At 43.3% G+C, this 18,686-nt stretch overlaps 2 protein-coding genes across 3 annotated transcripts; one reads left to right on the top strand and one right to left on the bottom strand.

Annotated features, from left to right (window-relative positions):
- Positions 1-139: 139 nt before the first annotated feature.
- LOC123143100 (subtilisin-like protease SBT3.8) lies at positions 140-4,037 on the bottom strand. The gene is made up of 10 exons (XM_044561913.1): positions 3,746-4,037; positions 3,549-3,640; positions 3,369-3,466; positions 3,104-3,265; positions 2,394-3,004; positions 2,204-2,280; positions 1,392-1,643; positions 1,151-1,268; positions 887-1,058; positions 140-794 (listed from the first exon to the last, which is right to left on the bottom strand). Exons 1-10 carry the CDS (start codon positions 3,890-3,892, stop codon positions 244-246), a joined length of 2,280 nt encoding a protein of 759 aa, XP_044417848.1. The 5' UTR covers positions 3,893-4,037; the 3' UTR covers positions 140-243.
- A 3,401-nt stretch (positions 4,038-7,438) lies between these two features.
- On the top strand, positions 7,439-17,594 carry LOC123143099 (serine carboxypeptidase-like 11). Of its 2 annotated transcripts, XM_044561910.1 has the most exons (12): positions 7,442-7,865; positions 7,962-8,161; positions 11,084-11,186; positions 11,268-11,305; positions 11,419-11,520; positions 11,632-11,715; positions 11,894-12,046; positions 15,135-15,206; positions 15,305-15,426; positions 15,611-15,724; positions 15,892-15,937; positions 16,759-17,588. In XM_044561910.1, the coding sequence occupies exons 1-12, from the start codon at positions 7,481-7,483 to the stop codon at positions 16,840-16,842; spliced, it is 1,503 nt and encodes a 500-aa protein (XP_044417845.1). In that variant the 5' UTR covers positions 7,442-7,480; the 3' UTR covers positions 16,843-17,588. The 2 variants fall into 2 exon arrangements, with proteins under 2 accessions (XP_044417847.1, XP_044417845.1); XM_044561912.1 differs by lacking the exon at positions 11,894-12,046 and having other exon boundaries at positions 7,439-7,865; positions 16,759-17,594.
- The last annotated feature ends 1,092 nt before the right edge of the window (positions 17,595-18,686 follow it).

Below are 18,686 nucleotides of genomic sequence, written 5' to 3'. Positions count from 1 at the left end.
CAATAAGTAATGAGTAGATGATGGTATATATATGAAGTGGTCCTATATTTTTGCATAACTGAAAATAAAAGCAAGTGAGAGTTTAGAGGTTTTCTTGTCAAGGAAGTTGAGTCGGGTTCATAAGTTCACTAGTAGCATCTCTGATCAACACGGTGACACATAATAATCAACAGGTGCATGTGAAAGTGAATAATCATGCAATCATGTAATATTATCTTATGTTTGCATGTTTCGCCCAATTAACTATGCAACATCCGCATAGAAATCCTGAATTGTAATCCGAGCCGCAACTGGAATCCTCACCACCTTCCCAACATTACCCCATGTAAGGCTGCCAAAAGTGTAATCCCCTTGTAGTTTCCACAAAGGGGACAGTTTCACTCGAAACGTGTGAACCTTGTTCTTCGCATCAAACACTAGTACAGGCGGATCAACCTCCATCCTTACTCCGACAGGGCTCTGGATTTCTACATGGTACACGGAATCGACATCCCCAACGTTTGTTACCGTCCTTGACACGGTGACTGGACTCCTTAGGTTGGGAACCGAGATGGACGGCAAGTTCAGGTGGTACACTGGTAGCATTCCTGTCGCGTTGCAGTGCACGGAGGCCCTCTTGATGATGGTGCAGCGTAAGTATTTATCATAATCTTGTGGATCAATGTCGTAAACCAGGCCCGGATCAGCCGCCCCACGAGGGTTGATGTTGCCGCCTCCATAGTCGAACGGGTCGGCAATCTTCCGAGGCAGCCCTTCCGCCAGTATCGGCATGCCGTGCTCGTCGGTTATATGGGCTTCACCACCATGCAAAATCAACAAAAATAGATGAAATTATGGCGCACGGAGTTATTGGTGGGCATGTGCTAACTGTGTGCTTAATTATTACCGGTAGTGATGATGGCTGATTTGATTGCAGCAGAAGACCAGTTTGGGTGAAGAGCTTTCAGCAGGGCAACAACGCCTGCTACGTGTGGGGCTGCCATCGACGTCCCGGACAAAATTGCGTAGGAATTTTCCTTTGCCGCAAAGATGTTGACTCCAGGTGCCGCTATGTCTGGCTGTTAAAAGATGTATCAACGTACTGAGATGACCTGTGTTGCCACGGAGCATATGAAGTACAGTACATTTTAGCTTAGCGGCTGGCACATACCTTGATAATGGCGGGGTAATCAGGCGACGGGCCTCTGGAGGAGAACATCGCCACTTTTGGTGCCAGTGTCTCTTTCCCGGTGACGGTGCGCGCTGGTTCGATCTTCGCCATGGGAGAGCTGCTCACAAAACAAAACAAAACAAAACAAGTAAGTTCTCTCCGACGATCAGAAGGGGGCTCGCATGCCACCTTGACCGAACTCAAACCCCCATTGCACAAAAATGAAAGTTTTTGTGGATACCTTGCATCGTCCATGTAGCTGGCGATCTTCTTTCCAATGTCAAGGTCCACGAGAATGCAGGCTATGCCCTGGCAGACATCTAGTGCTGTGAAGCTTAGGTCCGTGGTATACTGGGCAAAGATAACACCGGACCCCCCGCCATCTTGGACGTACTGTGACGCCTGCTGGAACACATCTTGATCCCCTGGCTGCATGGTGCAGAACAAGATCTGCCCTTTCACGTCCGTGCCATTGAGAATATCCATGGCACAACTAAAATACAGAAGGTAAAATTAAGTCAAGTATAGTCTTCTTTAGTTCGAATTGCTATGGCTGTGAGCATCAATTGATGCAGAGGTAAGGGGGATATCCTACTTTTTGAAAGGGAAAAAGATTGAATTGACCACAAAAATGATGTAAGAAGATAATTGTGTTTTGCTTTATAGGATAGCGACAGGAGAGAATATTGAGTGCGAAAAGTCTATCGGATTTGAAATTGCCAACGAAAATGGTACTAAAAGAAGAACTATAATTGTGTTTCTGTTGGGGTAGTGATGGGGGAAGAATAATAATGCGTACACAATCTAACTATACAAAAATTGTGTTTTGCTTTATAGGATAGCAACAGGGTGAGAATAATGAGTGTGAAAAGTTTGTCGGATTTGGAATTGCCCGCTAAAATGGTACTAAAAGAAGAACCCACGAAAATGGTACGAATTAGTCTATTGTAAGCATGTTCTTGTTAGGGTACCGATGGGGAAAGAATAGTAATGCTTACAAAATCTAACCACGCAAAAATGTTTGAAAAAAATATATATCTTTGATTCACTTACCTCACTGGAACCACAAGACCTTTGAAACCACTGCTGCTCTTTGACGAATTCTTCCCTCGGCAATAGAGAGATTGTCCCTGCAAGGAAAAACAAAGTTTGTTCGCTTCTCATTCTTGAGCGAAATACCAGAAAGCATAAAGAAGACCCCTAAGTCAAGTAGTCCCTCAGTTGCATGTGAATAAAAACGTACCACTATCTGTTGTTTGTTTCCCAGCGTGATCATCGTCGGGAACGACCGGTCAATCTTGCTTGCCGCAACGGTGATAGCCCACGGTGCACCGTTCCTGACGGTCTGTGGCCTTGGCCCCTCGTTACCCCCCGCATACACGACGGTGATCCCCTTCTGGACCGCATGCAGGACGCCGAACGAGTTCTCGTCGATACCGAAGGACATTGACAACACGTCCACTCCGTCATGGATCGCGTCGTCGATGGCCGCCAGCACGGTCGCTGTGTTCCCAAAGCCAAGGCCCCAGAAGGATTTGTACACCGCGATGCGAGCACGCATTGCGCCTCCCCGAGCGACCCCCTTGGCTAGGCCGTGGAAGCTGGCCGCCTCCACGGCCGAGCCCGCCGCAGTGGACGCACAGTGTGTGCCATGACCGTTGTGGTCCCGGGGCGAGAGCGAGTCTGTCTCGAGGAACTGGTCAGGAACTCCCGCGCTATAGAACCGTGCACCGACGATCTTACGGCTGCAGTTTTTGCTGCCCCAGTCGTGTCCGACTTGGCACTTCCCTTTCCACCTTGATGGCACCGGCCCGTACCCTGCGTCGTTGAAGCTTCTCGACTCCGGCCAGATCCCTAATTAATTGATATGATGTGAAATGTTTTCATAATGAAAAAAAATACAGGGTTACGAAGTCATGCATGCAGTGCTGATTAATCAATTTAAATGCTAACCGGTGTCAATCACCCCGATGATCACGTCCTCTCCTCCAGAGTTGCTTCCGTGGAGCATATCACTGCCCATCATCTGGTGGTTGAGCCCAAGAAAGTCCCAGCTCCGTGTAGTGGTTGGGGTATGCCTTTTACTCGGTTGAACACTGATTACTTCCGGAAACTCTGCCCACAACACATCACATCACATGCTAATTATTCAACATTCAACACATGCAATTATGCAAGCAAAATTGACAAGTCAATTGGACAACAACTGCCCACCAACCTGCAAGTTGTTTTGCTTGCTCTGCGGTGAGCATGGCGGCGAACCCTGAGAAGCCATGCTTGTAGTTGTACACCACAGAGGCCGAAGATCCTTCCTTACTAAAATATACCAATGTTTAATTTGTTTTTCTTACCCTATAAAGGCAGGCAAATTAAGGCCGTAGAGATCGCACTAACATACCTTCCGAGAAGAGTGGTGAGGAGATCATGGTGCGAGGCCACCACATTGTCGGGATGTCCATGCTTCACATGACCTAGGTAGGCTATGTAGAGCTAGAGACGCACGCACGCACGCAGGCAGTTAAGTAGCTTAGCCAGCTCCACAGCTAACTAATCACTTAAACTAGTAGTTACTACTGAAACATGTAGGTTAATTACCTTGCGAGGGCCTCCTCCGTGTGCTCTGAACGACAGCGTCCACAAGCAGATCAGCAGCAGCACCCAGGCTACGCCTGAGCGGGAGGAGGAAGAATGGTGTAAACCCATTGCCGATTGCCTGTTGATTAGTCCTGGGAGGCGCTTCATGGGCTTAGCTTATATGGATGCCGCGGTCATACTATTCTTCCTTCATGCCGCCGTTGCCGACTGGAGAGACATCCATTCTCCCACGCCGCCTGTGATCTTGACCTTGGGTCTCGTCGATAGTCCAGACCTAGCAGGCGAAAGGCTGTCCAGGCATAGCAACTAGACAAAACAATGGTAATGTTCTAGCAAAACAATATTCTTTTTGCGAGAAAACTTCCGATATTCATCTTCAATTGTGTGGACCAGTCAACGGAGAGAGTAAGGAACTCCCTCATTTCTTAAGCAAAAAATTGTGGAGAAACCACGGGACGCGGCGATTTAGCTCCTGGGTCCAGCTACTCCCGTGAATGAACAGTAAAATCAGAAAGTACCAAAATATTTCAAGAAAACCGATTTTTTTTCATGCGTGATGCCCGTGCCAAATTTGATGGTGTTTGCCATTTGAGTTGCTCTCAGCAAAATAAAAAAGGGCATGTGAGAAAGTTTGAAAAAACGCACCGGCCGAAGCTCATTTTGCCTTTTTTGTCACGCGCTCCTCGAATGTCATTTACCCACTAGCAAAGGAGCCCAAGTTTAAAGATGAATTATCGGGAAACTATGTCTCTTCTTATACTTTCCTTGTACGAGGTCATTTTTTTCATCGAATTTGTTTAATATTTTCTCTGGCGATTAATGCTCATATGAAAGCATGCATACGTTGGATAATATAAAGTTACAATATACCACATGCGCAGAACAATAAATGGCATTGTGTAACATATGGAGAATAAAATAAGCTTAAAAGAGCGAGGATTTTTTGTACTCCATACCAGTGTCTTGTGTCTAGACCGTTCAGTTAGCGTCAAGATTCGTGCTATCCATATATAGAAATTTATCTTTTTTGTTTCTTCCAAACTATAGAACATTTGAAAACCTTGACACTTTGCATAACAAGCATACACAGTTGTCCGTTATTGTATAATTTGTTTTGATGAAACATAAATTTGTCGAATTTTAAATTTTGAATGAATTGTATCATTTTTAAAAATCCATGTTGCGCCAAAAAATCCAAAAACTTTTCTGCACATGGCAGTACTTGTGTGATGTTGATCTGCAAATTTCAAATTCAAATCTTCTTTTGTTTGGGAGAAACCAAAAAAGAATAAGTTATTTCGGATGAGCTTTGATGCAAAAATGGTCAACGAGAAAAGAGGGTACACTGGCATGTGGTACAACCTAAGCTTTCCCTTAAAACAACCAACCATTCAGTCACTTGAATGGATCACTCAAACTAGTAAAAGCAATTTCCTCTCTCCAAATCGTTCTCGCATTTTCCTGAATTTATTTCGGGATTTTCGGCGATGCGCGTTCAATGGGAGGAGACGTTCCCATCGAGTACGAGGAGCCTATGGTGACTTCGTAAATCTCAAAATGATATGCCGGCTCAGTCTCCCGAAGGTGCTCATAGGGGTAGGTAATCCGTGTGTGCGTTCATAGGCGTGAGTGTATGCGCGTATATCTGAGCGCTTGCGTTTGTACTATGTTAAAAAAAAATGTCAACATGTGTAGAAAAATGTTGATGTCGCATCATTGTAGATACATACTCTGACAGCGACCCTTACACTGGACTCTTTTTCTTCTGAAATTTGTTAGTTGAATTTGTCCGAAATAAATTTAGGTATTTTTTAGTTTAGATATGGCTGGCTTAAATTTTAAATCTGATGAAATCCAAATAGTTTTTCTGGTTAAAGTTTGAAAGGATAAACTTTTATTTGAAAGTTTCAAAGTGTTGAGAGCAACTCCAATAGTTCTCCTAAAAAACTTTTGTCTAAAAGTCATTTTACCGGCTGATTGTATAATTTACGGGAATTTTAAAATAGATACTTTTCTTAGTTCCCATAAACATCTTCCCGTAATTTTTTCTATTTTTCATTAAAAAGGCCTAGCTAATAGTCTAGGACCCGCAAACCAGTGACAGGAGCAGGCAGCGGTGAGGCTCGCCGCGTGACAGCATGGTGAGCGCGGCGGTCCAGCTCAGGCTGCCGTCACGATCGCATGCAGTCTCGCGCGGAGCCAATTTTGAACGTGCAGCAAGAGAGAATTTGCTGCAGCCAACGGCCGTATGATTGGCACTCTCCGGATGAATGAATTTCGATATGAACGGTCGAGATGCGACGTCTGACCAGCAACCAGGGGGAAATTCTGCATTTTCTTCTCGGTACGAGCCTTCCAGATTGCTTTGTGGTTGATTGATCTGCGAGAAAGAGCCGACGAACTGGAAGTCAGTCGCCGTAGGTCCCATCCGGCGCCCATCTCCCCGCTGATTTATCGCTTTGGACGCGGCGACGAAGGTGCCGGGCCCAAGAGGGTCACGACCCAATTCGACTATTGCATGCAAGACATTGATGCATACGTCGAGCTGTGGACGAATGGTGGAAATCTCCAACATGCACATCGATTTCATCCACCAGGCAATCGAGGAAGGAATTGTTACGGTGGACAAGATTCTTGACGAGAAGGATGGCAATTGGAAGTCGATGAATGAAAAGATGCACGCGTAATTGCAGCGACTTGGCGTGAAGGTACATACAAATACAAGGGTGATGATTTTTAGAGTGAATTCCACCTTTTTACCCTCTCTTTGTACATTTGAGACAGGTCTGAGGATGTGAGGCGGCGTGGCGAACCCAAAGTTTCTAGACCTCTTTACACCGATGTCTCACCGGGTCTGCTAGGCCACTCCGGCCTGGCATGGAGTACTGGCTGACGCGATTAGCGGAAAATCCATTTGCATGATGATGGTTGGAGCATTGTTTCTTGTCTGGAGTGAAAACTCATGTTCTGCCCTTCTCAGCAGCGATAAACTTACGTAGTTAGGGCATCTTCAACAATGACCCGTGAATCGGGAAGGGACTAGTCCACGGAGACTGGTGTGGGAGCCGGTCATCCAAAGCTAGTCACATACATTTCAAACCGCGTTTCAACTATCCGAATAAATTTCATGTAAACCAAATGACTTTCATATTAACTGGACGAAAAAATTTACATTTCGAACATAATTCAACCAAATTACAGCGGACTAGGCTAGTCTATTCTAACCTAGTCTATTTTCAGCCGCGGCGGAGCCCCATCCCCATGACATGTCTTTCCTATGTTCGGCAGCGCCGCTCTTCGGACTACCGTGAGCCCCGGGCAGATATGCTTCAACGAATCGTAGCCTCCACTTCCATGAAGTACGGATCAAAGTTGATTTTTGGGGCAGGAAGATGGTCATCATGGCCTTTCACTACTGGGAAAAGGCTTATAGGACCCGCCTCAACTGAGTAGCAATCCTCATAAACAATGTAATGGTTATTATAAATGAATACATTTGCGGTTTTCTTTTAAAAATATACTGCAAAATATTTCTAAGGATTCTAATACTCTAAAATTTGTTTGAATGAAAGGAGCCCTTGATCTGATCTGTGATGTAGACCAGCTGCCAGACAATTAAAATATAATAAAGCCCGCGTGTCACGATCAGTTGGATGAACGGACGGAGGTTGCTCAATAATAAGTTGGAAACAGGGGAAGTAGCTGAGCGAAGTTTTCTTGGGGAAATTCAGTAGCATGGAGGCGCAACTGTCTCGGCCCCTGATGGCACTGCGGCTCATCTTCCTCCTCTGCTTCTTCTCCGCTCTGGCACGCTGCTGCCGTTTCCTCGCCGCCGAGGCGGCTCCAACGCTGGTGACCAGGCTTCCAGGGTTGGATGGAGCCCTCCCGTTCCGGCTTGAGACCGGGCACGTGTTCCTGGTCAGGCACGTACGTTCTTGGACACACTGCAAGCAACTGCACTTTGTCCATGGCAGGTACGTGATCGTGGACGAGGAGAAGGGCTCGGAGCTGTTCTACTACTTCATCGAGTCGGAGGGCGACCCACGGCGCGACCCGGTCGTCCTCTGGCTCACCGGCGGTGACCGCTGCAGCGTGCTCCGCGCGTTGCTGTTCGAGATAGGTCCGTGATACGACTACTTTGTTTCTCTGTCTCTCACTCGCCGGCGGTTTTCCCTTTCCTTGTATTGGTTGAGTATAAAATCAATTGCGTTTGCAGGCCCGTTAAAAATAATTGGCGAGCCCTACAATGGTACCATACCACGGCTGCGGTACCATCCTTACTCATGGACCAAAGTTGCCAGCATCCTGTTCGTCGACTCGCCCGTCGGCGCCGGGTTTTCCTTCTCCAGGAATCCCACAGGCTATCATGTTGGAGAAGTCTCTTCTTCGCTGCAGCTCAAAAAGTTCCTCACCAAGGTAGGAAGTACTTTTCTCCTCGGAAATCCTAGAATCTTCTCCGGACCCGGCAAGATTGCAGCCAGCCTCAGTAAGTTATTCTCAAATCTCAAATTGGTTGGTAGCTACCACTTGGCATGAGTGATAAGCTATACCAGAAACAATGAACAAAAAAAATTAATTTGCTTGGTAGCTCCCATCCTAACTTCAATTGCACAAACGCCTGTCGGACGGCGAAAGGCCCAAATTATTCTCGCCTGTGCGTCAGTGCGGAGATGCAGCACGGGTTCTCTATGATCGGGCCACAGTGATATCAGGTGGTACAGTGCAAGCCACGGTGCGGTCCAACATGCTACAATGCGCTGCACTGATGAGTTGCTGGTTCTTTCTTCTTCTTCTTCTTCTTCTCTGCAACTTGAACACGTCCTATTAAAAGCTTTGTAGTCTAGGAAGTAGTACAAAGTTTGAAACCTAACAACAAGTACATGAAACTGACGAAAACTAAGCACTTTCAAAAATGTAATCTGACAACTAAACTTTTTTTTAATTTGGCAATCAAGTACCTAATAATCCGACAACTAAGCATGCGATTAAGCACTTCGTATACAGTTATAATCTAGCAGCTAAGTATGCTTAAAATCTGACAACCAATCATGTTTAAATCACTGAAAAGACAAGTATTTAAAATCTGACAACTAAGCTTTTATGATCTGCCAAGTAAGCACCTCGTAATCTAGCAACAAAGTAAGTTTAAGTCCGGTAAGTAAACACTCTATTATCTGGGAGTTAAGCATTCTCAAATCCAACAACAAAATACTTGTAACCTGTCGACTAAGCATGTTTAAATCATTCGCCAAAAAAAACTAAGCATATTTCAAATCTGACAACTAAACACTTTTTAATCTGAATTATTAAGTATTTGTAATTTGGTGATCAAGCAGTTAATAAACTTAGTATTTGATTGGAGTACGCTGTCACATCCTCATGCACAGTGTGGACGTAGTTGGGACCAGCAGAAGCCAACCTTTATTCGGCCTAGTAGCCGCAATTATTCCTGGTTGCGGGTGAGTACTAGTCACCTCGTATTTTAGGTCATATTTTAATCATGATTTTGAGTAATAAAATATAAATTATACATAGCAAAAATAATATTGTTGAAGACTACAGTTAAATAGGAATTCAACAATGTAATTTTTTGTGACATGTATTAATATTTTGCTACTGAAACATGTGCTCAAACTTTGGCCCAAAATGCGACGTGGACTAATAAACCCAGATGAAAGTAGTATCATCCGACAAAGAAACAAGGCAGTTTAAAATAAGACCCTAACCAAACAATAGTTTACGGACTAATCTCTGACTCTTGAAAAGGGGTCTCCAAAGGCAAAAGGAAAAACGCAACTGGATCAACACGATTGCCGAAAGGATTCAACCTTGATGACGCCGGGAGGGAACCACTCAGACCTGCCCCCTCCTTGTTGGCTCCTCAGTCAGGAGGTAGAAGAACGGATGCCCTCCGGCCAGAAAGATCAATGGCGTGCCGATGAAGGCCGGCACAATGATGAGCTCCAATCCCATCTGCAAATTTTAATTCCCCGCTCCTCCCCTCTGTTGTTAGAGTTATACTGATGATGACCTTTGGCCTTTTGGCATCCTCTTGTACATGTATATATACTGGCTTTGGCCTCCTAGTAACACAAGTTGCATCATAACATGGTATCAGAGCCCGGGTTTAGGGTATTTTTTGATCTACCACCACCTCGGTGGCTACCAAAGCCGAATTCAAATCCGTCAAGCCATCCCACTCCAGTCGCCATGGCTGCAACCAACTCTAGGAAAAGAAGAAGAACCAGGAATGAATCCGGTTTACTGAAGAAAAAAGATAACATAACTATGCACATGACGAGGTATGGGCCTTCCTCCCGGAGCTGACACACACACACACACACACACAGAGAGAGAGAGAGAGAGAGAGAGAGAGAGAGGCCAAAATCCGCTGCTTGCTGCTTTTGCTTCGACCCAGATCGCTGCTGCAGGGGAAAGAGAGGGGAAGCCTCCCGAAAGAGGCCCTAAACCGCCACACTCCAATTCTAATAACCGTTGTTTATGTGGCAATTGGTCATGCAAACCCAATCTGTGAGCAACATCCTTTGGTTAAGGGGTTTTATGGACCCCAACTTTTCATATAGAGGTTATATACAAGTGAGCCCAAATTAGTTTAAGGGGTAAAGGTGATTTTTTTTGTACGAAAACTTGTTGCTATTTATACGTGGGAAACATACTAGAGGACAAAGGACAACATGAACAGTAAAACATTAAAAAAACATTATTTTTTTAGAACATTCATATTCACGAATAAATGACATGTATTGTGATCCTGGTAAAAAAATAACAAACATGTGCTTAAAAGAGGCTATTATCAGAGCACTAGTTTTTTCCACAGGTGGCAACATTTGCATTTTTGCATGAAAATTTGTAGACACCCAAAAGAATACGAACAAAATATGTCTATTTTCCCCGATTTTTTAACACAGTACAATCACAAATGCTCACATACACTGACCTCTATAAACGCACATACGCACACCCTAACCCTAGGAGCACCTTTGATATGTTGAGCCGACACAATATCTTGTGATTGACGAAGTCACCACAGGCGCCTCGTAGTCGACGGGGACGTCTCCTCCCACTGAACGAACATCGCCTAAAAAGCAGAAATGAATCCAGAAAAATGCGTGAACCAGCACCAAGTGTAAGACTTGAACTCTAGTGGGTTGGTTCCACCACAAGAATCATAACCTTCTGAGCTACCCTCAGTTTGCATTTTCCTCAAATTTTTTGACAATTGCAAAAATGTTGAATCACTTTTGAGGTTCCAACAAAGAACACACACACGATTTGACTGATTGTTTGTTACAATTTTGTATTTATCTTCGGGATCAGTGGTCCACTGAGCATCCATATTACATCGCAAATCATTTCTACATCGGAGGAGACTCGGCCGGTGGAAAGATCGTTCCATTTCTCGCGCAGAAGATCTCAGAAGGTACATTGTTACCGTGACTCAGTTTAAGGTGTTTTGGAAAGGTGGATAGTTTATTCATAGTTCAACAATATGTTGTTTCAGATATTGAAGCTAGGGTGAGGCCGTTAATTAATCTTAAGGTGCACTATATGCACACAATATCTATTCCATTATAGCTCTCAAGTCACGAACAACTTTAGCTGCAATAATCTGATTGTGACCACAGTTTGTATTTGATTTTAAAAATGGTCAGGGCTATCTGGTCGGCAACCCGGGCACCGGTGAAAGCATCGATTTTGAATCGAGAGTGCCATTTCTTCATGGAATGGGAATAATTTCAGACCAGTTGTACGAGGTGATTAATTATACATGGCTCCAACACTGCTCACCTATGGACCCGCAGCCTACAAGTTTCGCCCGTAGGTGGCTAGTTAATTCTGTGTCCATGTGTTTGCATGTGACCTAGACGATAATGGAGCACTGCCATGGGGAAGTTTATACCAACCCCAAGACTGCGCTTTGCGCTCAAGCTTCTGACAGGTTCGATCGAGTAAGGATTAAACTACTTGAACTTTCCCGCCTCTTCATTTCTACATAAATTATTAAGTGAAAAGTAAGGATACTAATTTCCTGTCTCAAGCATGTCACTCTCCACTGTTTGACTCGTATGGTTGACACATCGTTATGCCATCTTGCTTTTGAAGCAACTAATTGATGTTTCCCTGTAGCTGTATGATGAAATCTATCGACCACACATTTTGTTTAAAAAGTGTGTCTATGCGTCTTCCGGAACAAACGACGGGAGCATAGAAAGAAAGATCCTAAAGGAGGAAACAGGAGTATTGAAACATCCACCTCCTCGTCTTCCAATGGATTGCCATGTAAGTCCTTCCGAGTTACTACCTCCGTCCTGGTGGTTTATTAGTCCCCTCTGTATTCTGTGTCAAACTTTGACTTTAAATTTAACTAACAAAATGCTAATGCATGTCAGAAAAGCAATATAATTGAAACTATGTTCAAATATGAATCCAACGATATAATTTTTAGTGACATGCATTAATATTTTGTTAGTTAAATCTCTAGTCAAAAGTTGACACAAAATATAAAGGGGACTTATAAACCAGGATGGAGGTAGTAATTGTATGAAGACCAGATTACTCTCAATCTCTCTCCTCACGAATCCCCTCGTCTTCCGATGGATTGCAAGTATTATCCTCTCAATCTCTCCCCTCGCGACGCCTCCCCAGGGCGCCGCTAGGGGGCGATCTCAGCGCCACCAGAAGCCAAAAATGACACGGCCTCTCCTCCACCGCAGCCACCGGCTTAGGCCATGGTGGTGGCGGGCCCGACGCCGAAGGGGCCGGGTGCTGGATGCGACGGCGTCCTTCATGGATCGGCTGGGGCGAGTCCAGCGAGGAACACGTGCACAGCGGCCAAGGCGGAGCCCCTGGTCTTGCGGCGGCGGTGCTAGCCCCCATGGCCACTGGGAACCGACCGGTTCTCTGCCGATGGTGGGCATGGCGGTGGCTGTGGATCTGGATCCCACCCAGATCCGTCGTCTATTCTTCACGTGGATGGCCGGCGGCGTGATGAGGGCTCCGGTGAGGGGATGGAGGATCTCTGTCGGAGTACCGACAGCGGCATACGTCTCCACACAGTTCCAGCTAGCCGCGAGATCGAGATGACACAGCTTCCGGTGAAAATTTTGTCTGACTACGGTCTTTGTGGACGATGGCGACGTCTCTGACGTCATTTCCTTCTCGAGGAATCGTCGTTGCTGGTCATGTCAACTTGATTGGGATGTTCCGGGGGGAATCTTAGATCTAGGTCTACCGGATCGAACGATGACGGTGCCTTCGGTATCGTCCTCCCTCTTAGGGGCATCGTTTTGGAGCAAGTGCTGGCTGGAGGGACAAGAGGAGAAGAAGTGTCATCTACCGCAAGGCTGACGGCGGATCTCGGCGGCATGGCGCTACGGAGTTTCGACGATGGTCGTGTGTGGATGGATACGTGCAGGATGGTGGAGTTGTCTGGCATCATGGTGGCGTCGACTGCGGGCCTGGCAAGGTCGGTGCATCAGTACCTGCTCTAGAGATGGATAAGTGGAAGACGGCGGCGGCGGCCTATGAGAGTGTGCCGGACCGGTGTGTTCCCGAGACCCGGCAACATGCGGCTTGGTTGGTGCATCCTGCTTTAAATTTAAGGCATTGTGCGATGTCTATTTGGTATTCGGCTCAGACAATCGGCACCCCTTCATCAAGTGGATAGGAGTAGCGACAGATGTTGCCAAGATGGTGGCTTCAAACTTATTGATGTATTACTTTGTAAGGTCTTTGTGAATAATTATTAAAATGGTTGCATGCATCGCCTAGATGCAGAGGCCGGGGGTCATCCTCCTTTTGAAAAAAAATGAAGCCCAAATTACATCCAGATATTTCATTTGTAGGAATCCTTAGATCAAATGTTGCATTAAAGTTTATAAGTGACCCATCCAGTCAGTAGTTTGTAGGTGGTGTTGATCGAGTAGGGCATTTTGGAGACCGAGCTCCATGGAGCCCTTTATTTTGAATAATTTAAAATTCATAAATTTCAGTTTCAAAAAATTCTGAAAAAATTTACACATGTATGTAAAGATGTAAAGTGTATGTGTGAAAAATTTCAGGACGAAATGCCTTGAATTGCGATCTGTACAAAAAAACCAAAACCATGGACTTTATAGATGAACAGTACATATGCTAAAAGGCCCCATATTTGTCTTTTTTTGTGTAGCTCACACTTCAATGTATTTTGACCTGAAAATTTGCACACATGTACATTATGTATCTAGGTATATGTGTATTAATTTTCAGAATTTTTTTAAACTGAAAAGTTTGAGTTTTAAAGTTTTCAAATAAAGGCCTCCATGGAGCTCGGTCTCCGTTTGGCATTTTCGGTGTTGATCGATGATAAGTACGTGGTATATTGCAGAGAATTAAACTTTGGATTGTTGGTTGTTTCTAGGAGATGTTATATCAAAATATATAGCAAAATGAGTTGAGTCCATTATGTCCACAAATAAGGTACTCTCGGTCAACTGTACCGGGCCACCAGTTTGGTTGTATATGATATCAGATTATTATAAGGAACTAAAATTTAATTCTGAGCTGACTAATAGTTTGCGCGTTATATTAGAGCAGTATAAGGAACTGAAGTTCAGCCAAGTCGGTTGTTCGTTAATAGAGTAGGTCTGAACAATATGTTGTAAGTATGTGATGTTAGATTTGTATGTGGAGTGAAGGTTCATATTGTCAGCTGTTTATATTATCTGTATATCAGGCGTAAAATTATGAATATATTTGTAGTAGATTAGTATTCATAGTCCATAATATCCATGACCTAGTGATGTTTATGTACGATTATGAACATTGTTCGATTGTTCTTCATTAATAGTAAGAACCGCAGGATAATGTTTAGGTATATTTATGAAGATGTATCGGTTATGATATGTTTATGTACTCACTACACTACACTTGTGCAAATCTATTAGTTTTTATCTGCTTAGGTACAATTATTAAGATGTATCGGTTGTAATCTCTTCATGTGCACTTATGAAGATCTTCCGACAGTGATATGTTTAGGTATAGTTATTATCAACCACCAATTGTGATTTGTGTAGGTATAATTGCGGAAATCTATCGGTCACAATATATATAGTTATAGTTATGCAGATATATCGGCTGTTGTTCAATGACGAAAAGATGGCCCACCAGATTAACCGCCGGATGTTTTTCCTTTCAATGATATAATTTCTACCATTTCTCTTTTGTTTTTCCATATTGATTTTAATATACAATTGATATTGAAAGTATATCATGGATTGCACTTTGAGAACTCGCAAATACAAATAGGATTTTTTTGCCCAAAGCTTGTTAAATTGTTGTTACAACATCAAAAGTTGTTTTTAAATCAGGTTAATTTTTCCATCTACAGAACTATGGTACTTACCTATCATATTTTTGGGCTAACAACAACATCACCAGGGATGCCCTTGGGATCAAGAAGGTAAGCTACTAATTTTTCTCCTTGGGAAGAAATTTTATCTTGGTATTTACATCAAAATATTAACTCTGCTATCTTAACTCCATACGTCATTTACTTAGGGAAGCAAGGATGAATGGGTGAGGTGCCATGAAGGAGATCTACCCTATTCTTTTGACATCAAGAGCACAATAAAGTACCATCGTAATATGACGTTAAAAGGTTATCCTGCCTTAGTATATAGGTAAACGCTATTAAGGTCAAAAATTTACATCTTATAACAAATATTTGCTTTATACCACATGCTAGGCACAATTGTGCAGAACTGTATTAGCATAAATGCATCAAAATAATAGGAGATGCTCTCATTTCCATCTCTGATTTTCAAGTTGTCACGTTTTATAACCTCATCTATCTTCCTTGTATAGTGGAGACCATGATTCTGCTGTGCCGTTTCTGGGTACACAGTCTTGGGTGCGATCACTCAATTTCCCCATTGTGGACGAGTGGAGGGCTTGGCATCTAGATGGACAGTCCGCAGGGTGAGAATTCATATATGTGACGTTCTGTAATTAGTTCCACAGTTGGTGTTGTATTATTATTATTATTATTATTATTATTATTATTATTATTATTATTATTATTATTATTATTATTATATATTGCTTTGTATAATTCCATTTATATTTGAAATATAATGTCTCTGCAGATTCACCATAACATACACAAATAACCTGACGTTTGCTACGGTGAAGGTAACATGATATGTATCCCTGCCTTCGTACTAAAAAAATAGTCTCTGCCTTTCATTTCTGAGACGGCCGGAATTTGACATATACTCAACAGAATTGTCTCCAGATGAGATTCAGAATTGTCATTGGACCATTCAACTTGACTTCTTTCTTTGAGATTACAATTAGACATTTCTTGTTGAACAATTTAAAACATAATAAGTATATATATAATGCACTATATAAGCATATAATATGCGAAAATTCCAAACAGAGACCGAGCTCCATGGAGGCCTTAATTTGAAAAGTTCAAAATTGAAACTTTTCTGTTATAAAACATTCTGAAAAAAATTATGCATATACCTAGATACATAGTGAACATGTGTGGAAATTTGAAGGTCGGAATACATTAAAATGAGATCTACACAAAAAAGTCAAATTTGAGGCTTTTTAGCATATGTACTTTTCATCCTTAAAGTCTATGGTTTGATTTTTTTTGTGCAGCTCGCAATTCAAGGTATTTCATCCTGAAAATTTTCACACATATACATTACATCCTTGCATACATGTTTATTTGTTTTTAGAATTTTTCAATCTGAAAAGTTTGAATTTTGAATGTTTCAAAATAAAGGTCTCCATGGAGCTCGGTCCCCAAAATGCCCTCTCTGTAATATGCTAATATGGTATAGTACTCCTAACACTGAATATTGCTAAATGCGCCTGTGCCACTTGGAGCCATTAAAAAATGAAGTACATTTGAGATTATTTCTTCTTTTTTATAAAATTTCGGGACCTGAGAGCCAGAATGCATATTTTCTAACACATATTTCCTAATATACATATAGGGTGGAGGACACACTGCGCCAGAGTTCCAACCAGAGAGATGTCTCGCGATGTTCAGGCGTTGGGTTTGCCGTGAACCGCTCTAATTAATCTGCCTGATTGCCACATACCAGGAACCTACAGCAACAAGTATAGGCCCAGAGACAAAAGATTGCAAACTACTCCCTCCGTCTCGTAATATAAGATCATTTTGCAAGCTAAAATAGCTTACAAAGTGATCTTATATTGTGGTGCGGAGGGAGTAACTGGGAACGAGATGGTGTTGAAGATGCAAATACAACAAACATGTATAGGCCACACATGTCCGCCTTTCAAGTGCACACCGTGTCAAGCTAAAATGTATTGACATCCGGTGAGAAACAACCAGCATCAAGCGATGCGCTTCCTCCATGATATAGGAACAAGTGCCTCTCCGTTGAACCCACAAAAATATACTGAAAACCCAATCAGTTGATCTTCTCCAAGTGCCATTGACCAAAACTTTCACCATTATTTGTGCCAATGGTACGAAATTCAAGGTCTGTTGCACCTTTTCCATAGACAAACACCCTGAGTTTGTCTTCCCCTGCCTCCGAAATGGTTGTATCCACTTTGGAAAAGGCTCCAAGTTTAGATGGGGGTTAGCAATGTGAAACTCCATCCTCTTCGTGTCAGGCACCCTCACCAACCCGACACCCAGTAGAAGCAAGCGATATGGAAGGCCCAATGGCTACACCTCAAAGGCTCCTAACAGTATATTAAACCAAGAGTACTTGATTAGTGGAGGAGGCATAGCTCATGTAAAAATCATGTTTCCAGGGATCAATGATATGTCTAGTTGCAGAAAAATAATTTCTAGATAATATGCTAGAGAAACTCAGTAATTGGGAGGTGCCTCACAAACGAGCATACCCGAAGATTCTCCTGCGTCGGCGGATGGTAGAACTAGTCACGGGGTGGTGGAGCCACATGTGGAGAATGGCGGAGTAGGATAAGACATCGGAGAACAGTACCCCGGAGAGCTTGTTCAGGCAGTATTGTGGCGCAGCTATTGGGGAGATCCGTCGTGGCAGTCTGATTGCCGGAGAGGAGACGACTAGGAACCATGGGGACGTAGATGGAATGCGACCTCCAATAGTCATGGTCGCCTAGCTAGGCTCGAGATTTAGACCGCCGCCGCCGTCGGCAGGAATACGGGCGATGGACTGCTACGCCGCTCGCATTGGGGATTTTTTGAGCCTGAGCTGCCACTCGCGTTCAGAGTAGATCGTACGAAAACTGGTAGGTCCGGAGGTACTTTTCTACAAAGAAGAGCGCACACATCACTCCGCTAGAATCTGGGGCGTTCATGTTCGATTTGACAGCCCAGGAAGAATTTTTCTAATTTTTACCCATGAACCATTAATTCTTTTATGGTCGTTCTAAGTTGCGTTAAATACTCCTATTGAAGAAGCTTGGTGGGGGTACACGCAAGGGCTATGTCTCGTCTATTGCGAGACGAGCTACCGTCTTATCTCTAGCGTTACCCCTAACGGGACGGACCAATGTAGCTTTTCTCGACCGGTTTTCGAAAGTGACAACTTTGGACCGGTTTTAGAAGCTTCCACACGTTTTTTTTCTTCATTCATTTTCGTTTGTTTCTTGCATTGATTTTCATTTTTTGTCTTTTTTATTCTTTTCAATCCCTTTCTCAAATAATGTTGACTTTTTTAATACACGTTGTACATTTTTTATACCATGGGACCACTTTTTATATACATGCTGAATATTTCCCAAATACATGACAAATATTTTCTAAATTTATGCAAGAGATTTTCAGATACACCTTGAACTTCTTTGGAGTACACATTGAACATGTTTTGAATACATGTTAAACATAAATGCCATAGGTACTTTTTAAAGCGAAAAACATTTGTTTTTTAGAATTTTCTAAAAATGTCATGAACATTTT

The sequence above is a fragment of the Triticum aestivum genome, chromosome 6D, assembly GCF_018294505.1.
Source record: "Triticum aestivum cultivar Chinese Spring chromosome 6D, IWGSC CS RefSeq v2.1, whole genome shotgun sequence".
In the NCBI taxonomy this organism is placed as follows: domain Eukaryota; kingdom Viridiplantae; phylum Streptophyta; class Magnoliopsida; order Poales; family Poaceae; genus Triticum; species Triticum aestivum.
This window is presented reverse-complemented; position numbering and strand designations above follow the sequence as displayed.

What these genes read in the sequence shown, in the direction of transcription:
- LOC123143100 (XM_044561913.1), bottom strand. Translation starts at nt 3,892, where the DNA reads ATGAAGCGCCTCCCAGGACTAATCAACAGGCAATCGGCAATGGGTTTA. An exon ending in CTCACCACTCTTCTCGGAAG is followed by an intron (nt 3,467 to 3,548) that starts GTATGTTAGTGC and finishes GGTATATTTTAG; the next exon opens with TAAGGAAGGATCTTCGGCCT. An exon ending in ATCAGCCATCATCACTACCG is followed by an intron (nt 795 to 886) that starts GTAATAATTAAG and finishes ATGGTGGTGAAG; the next exon opens with CCCATATAACCGACGAGCAC.
- LOC123143099 (XM_044561910.1), top strand. Translation starts at nt 7,481, where the DNA reads ATGGAGGCGCAACTGTCTCGGCCCCTGATGGCACTGCGGCTCATCTTC. An exon ending in CGCGCAGAAGATCTCAGAAG is followed by an intron (nt 11,187 to 11,267) that starts GTACATTGTTAC and finishes ATGTTGTTTCAG; the next exon opens with ATATTGAAGCTAGGGTGAGG. An exon ending in GTCTTCCAATGGATTGCCAT is followed by an intron (nt 12,047 to 15,134) that starts GTAAGTCCTTCC and finishes TTCCATCTACAG; the next exon opens with AACTATGGTACTTACCTATC.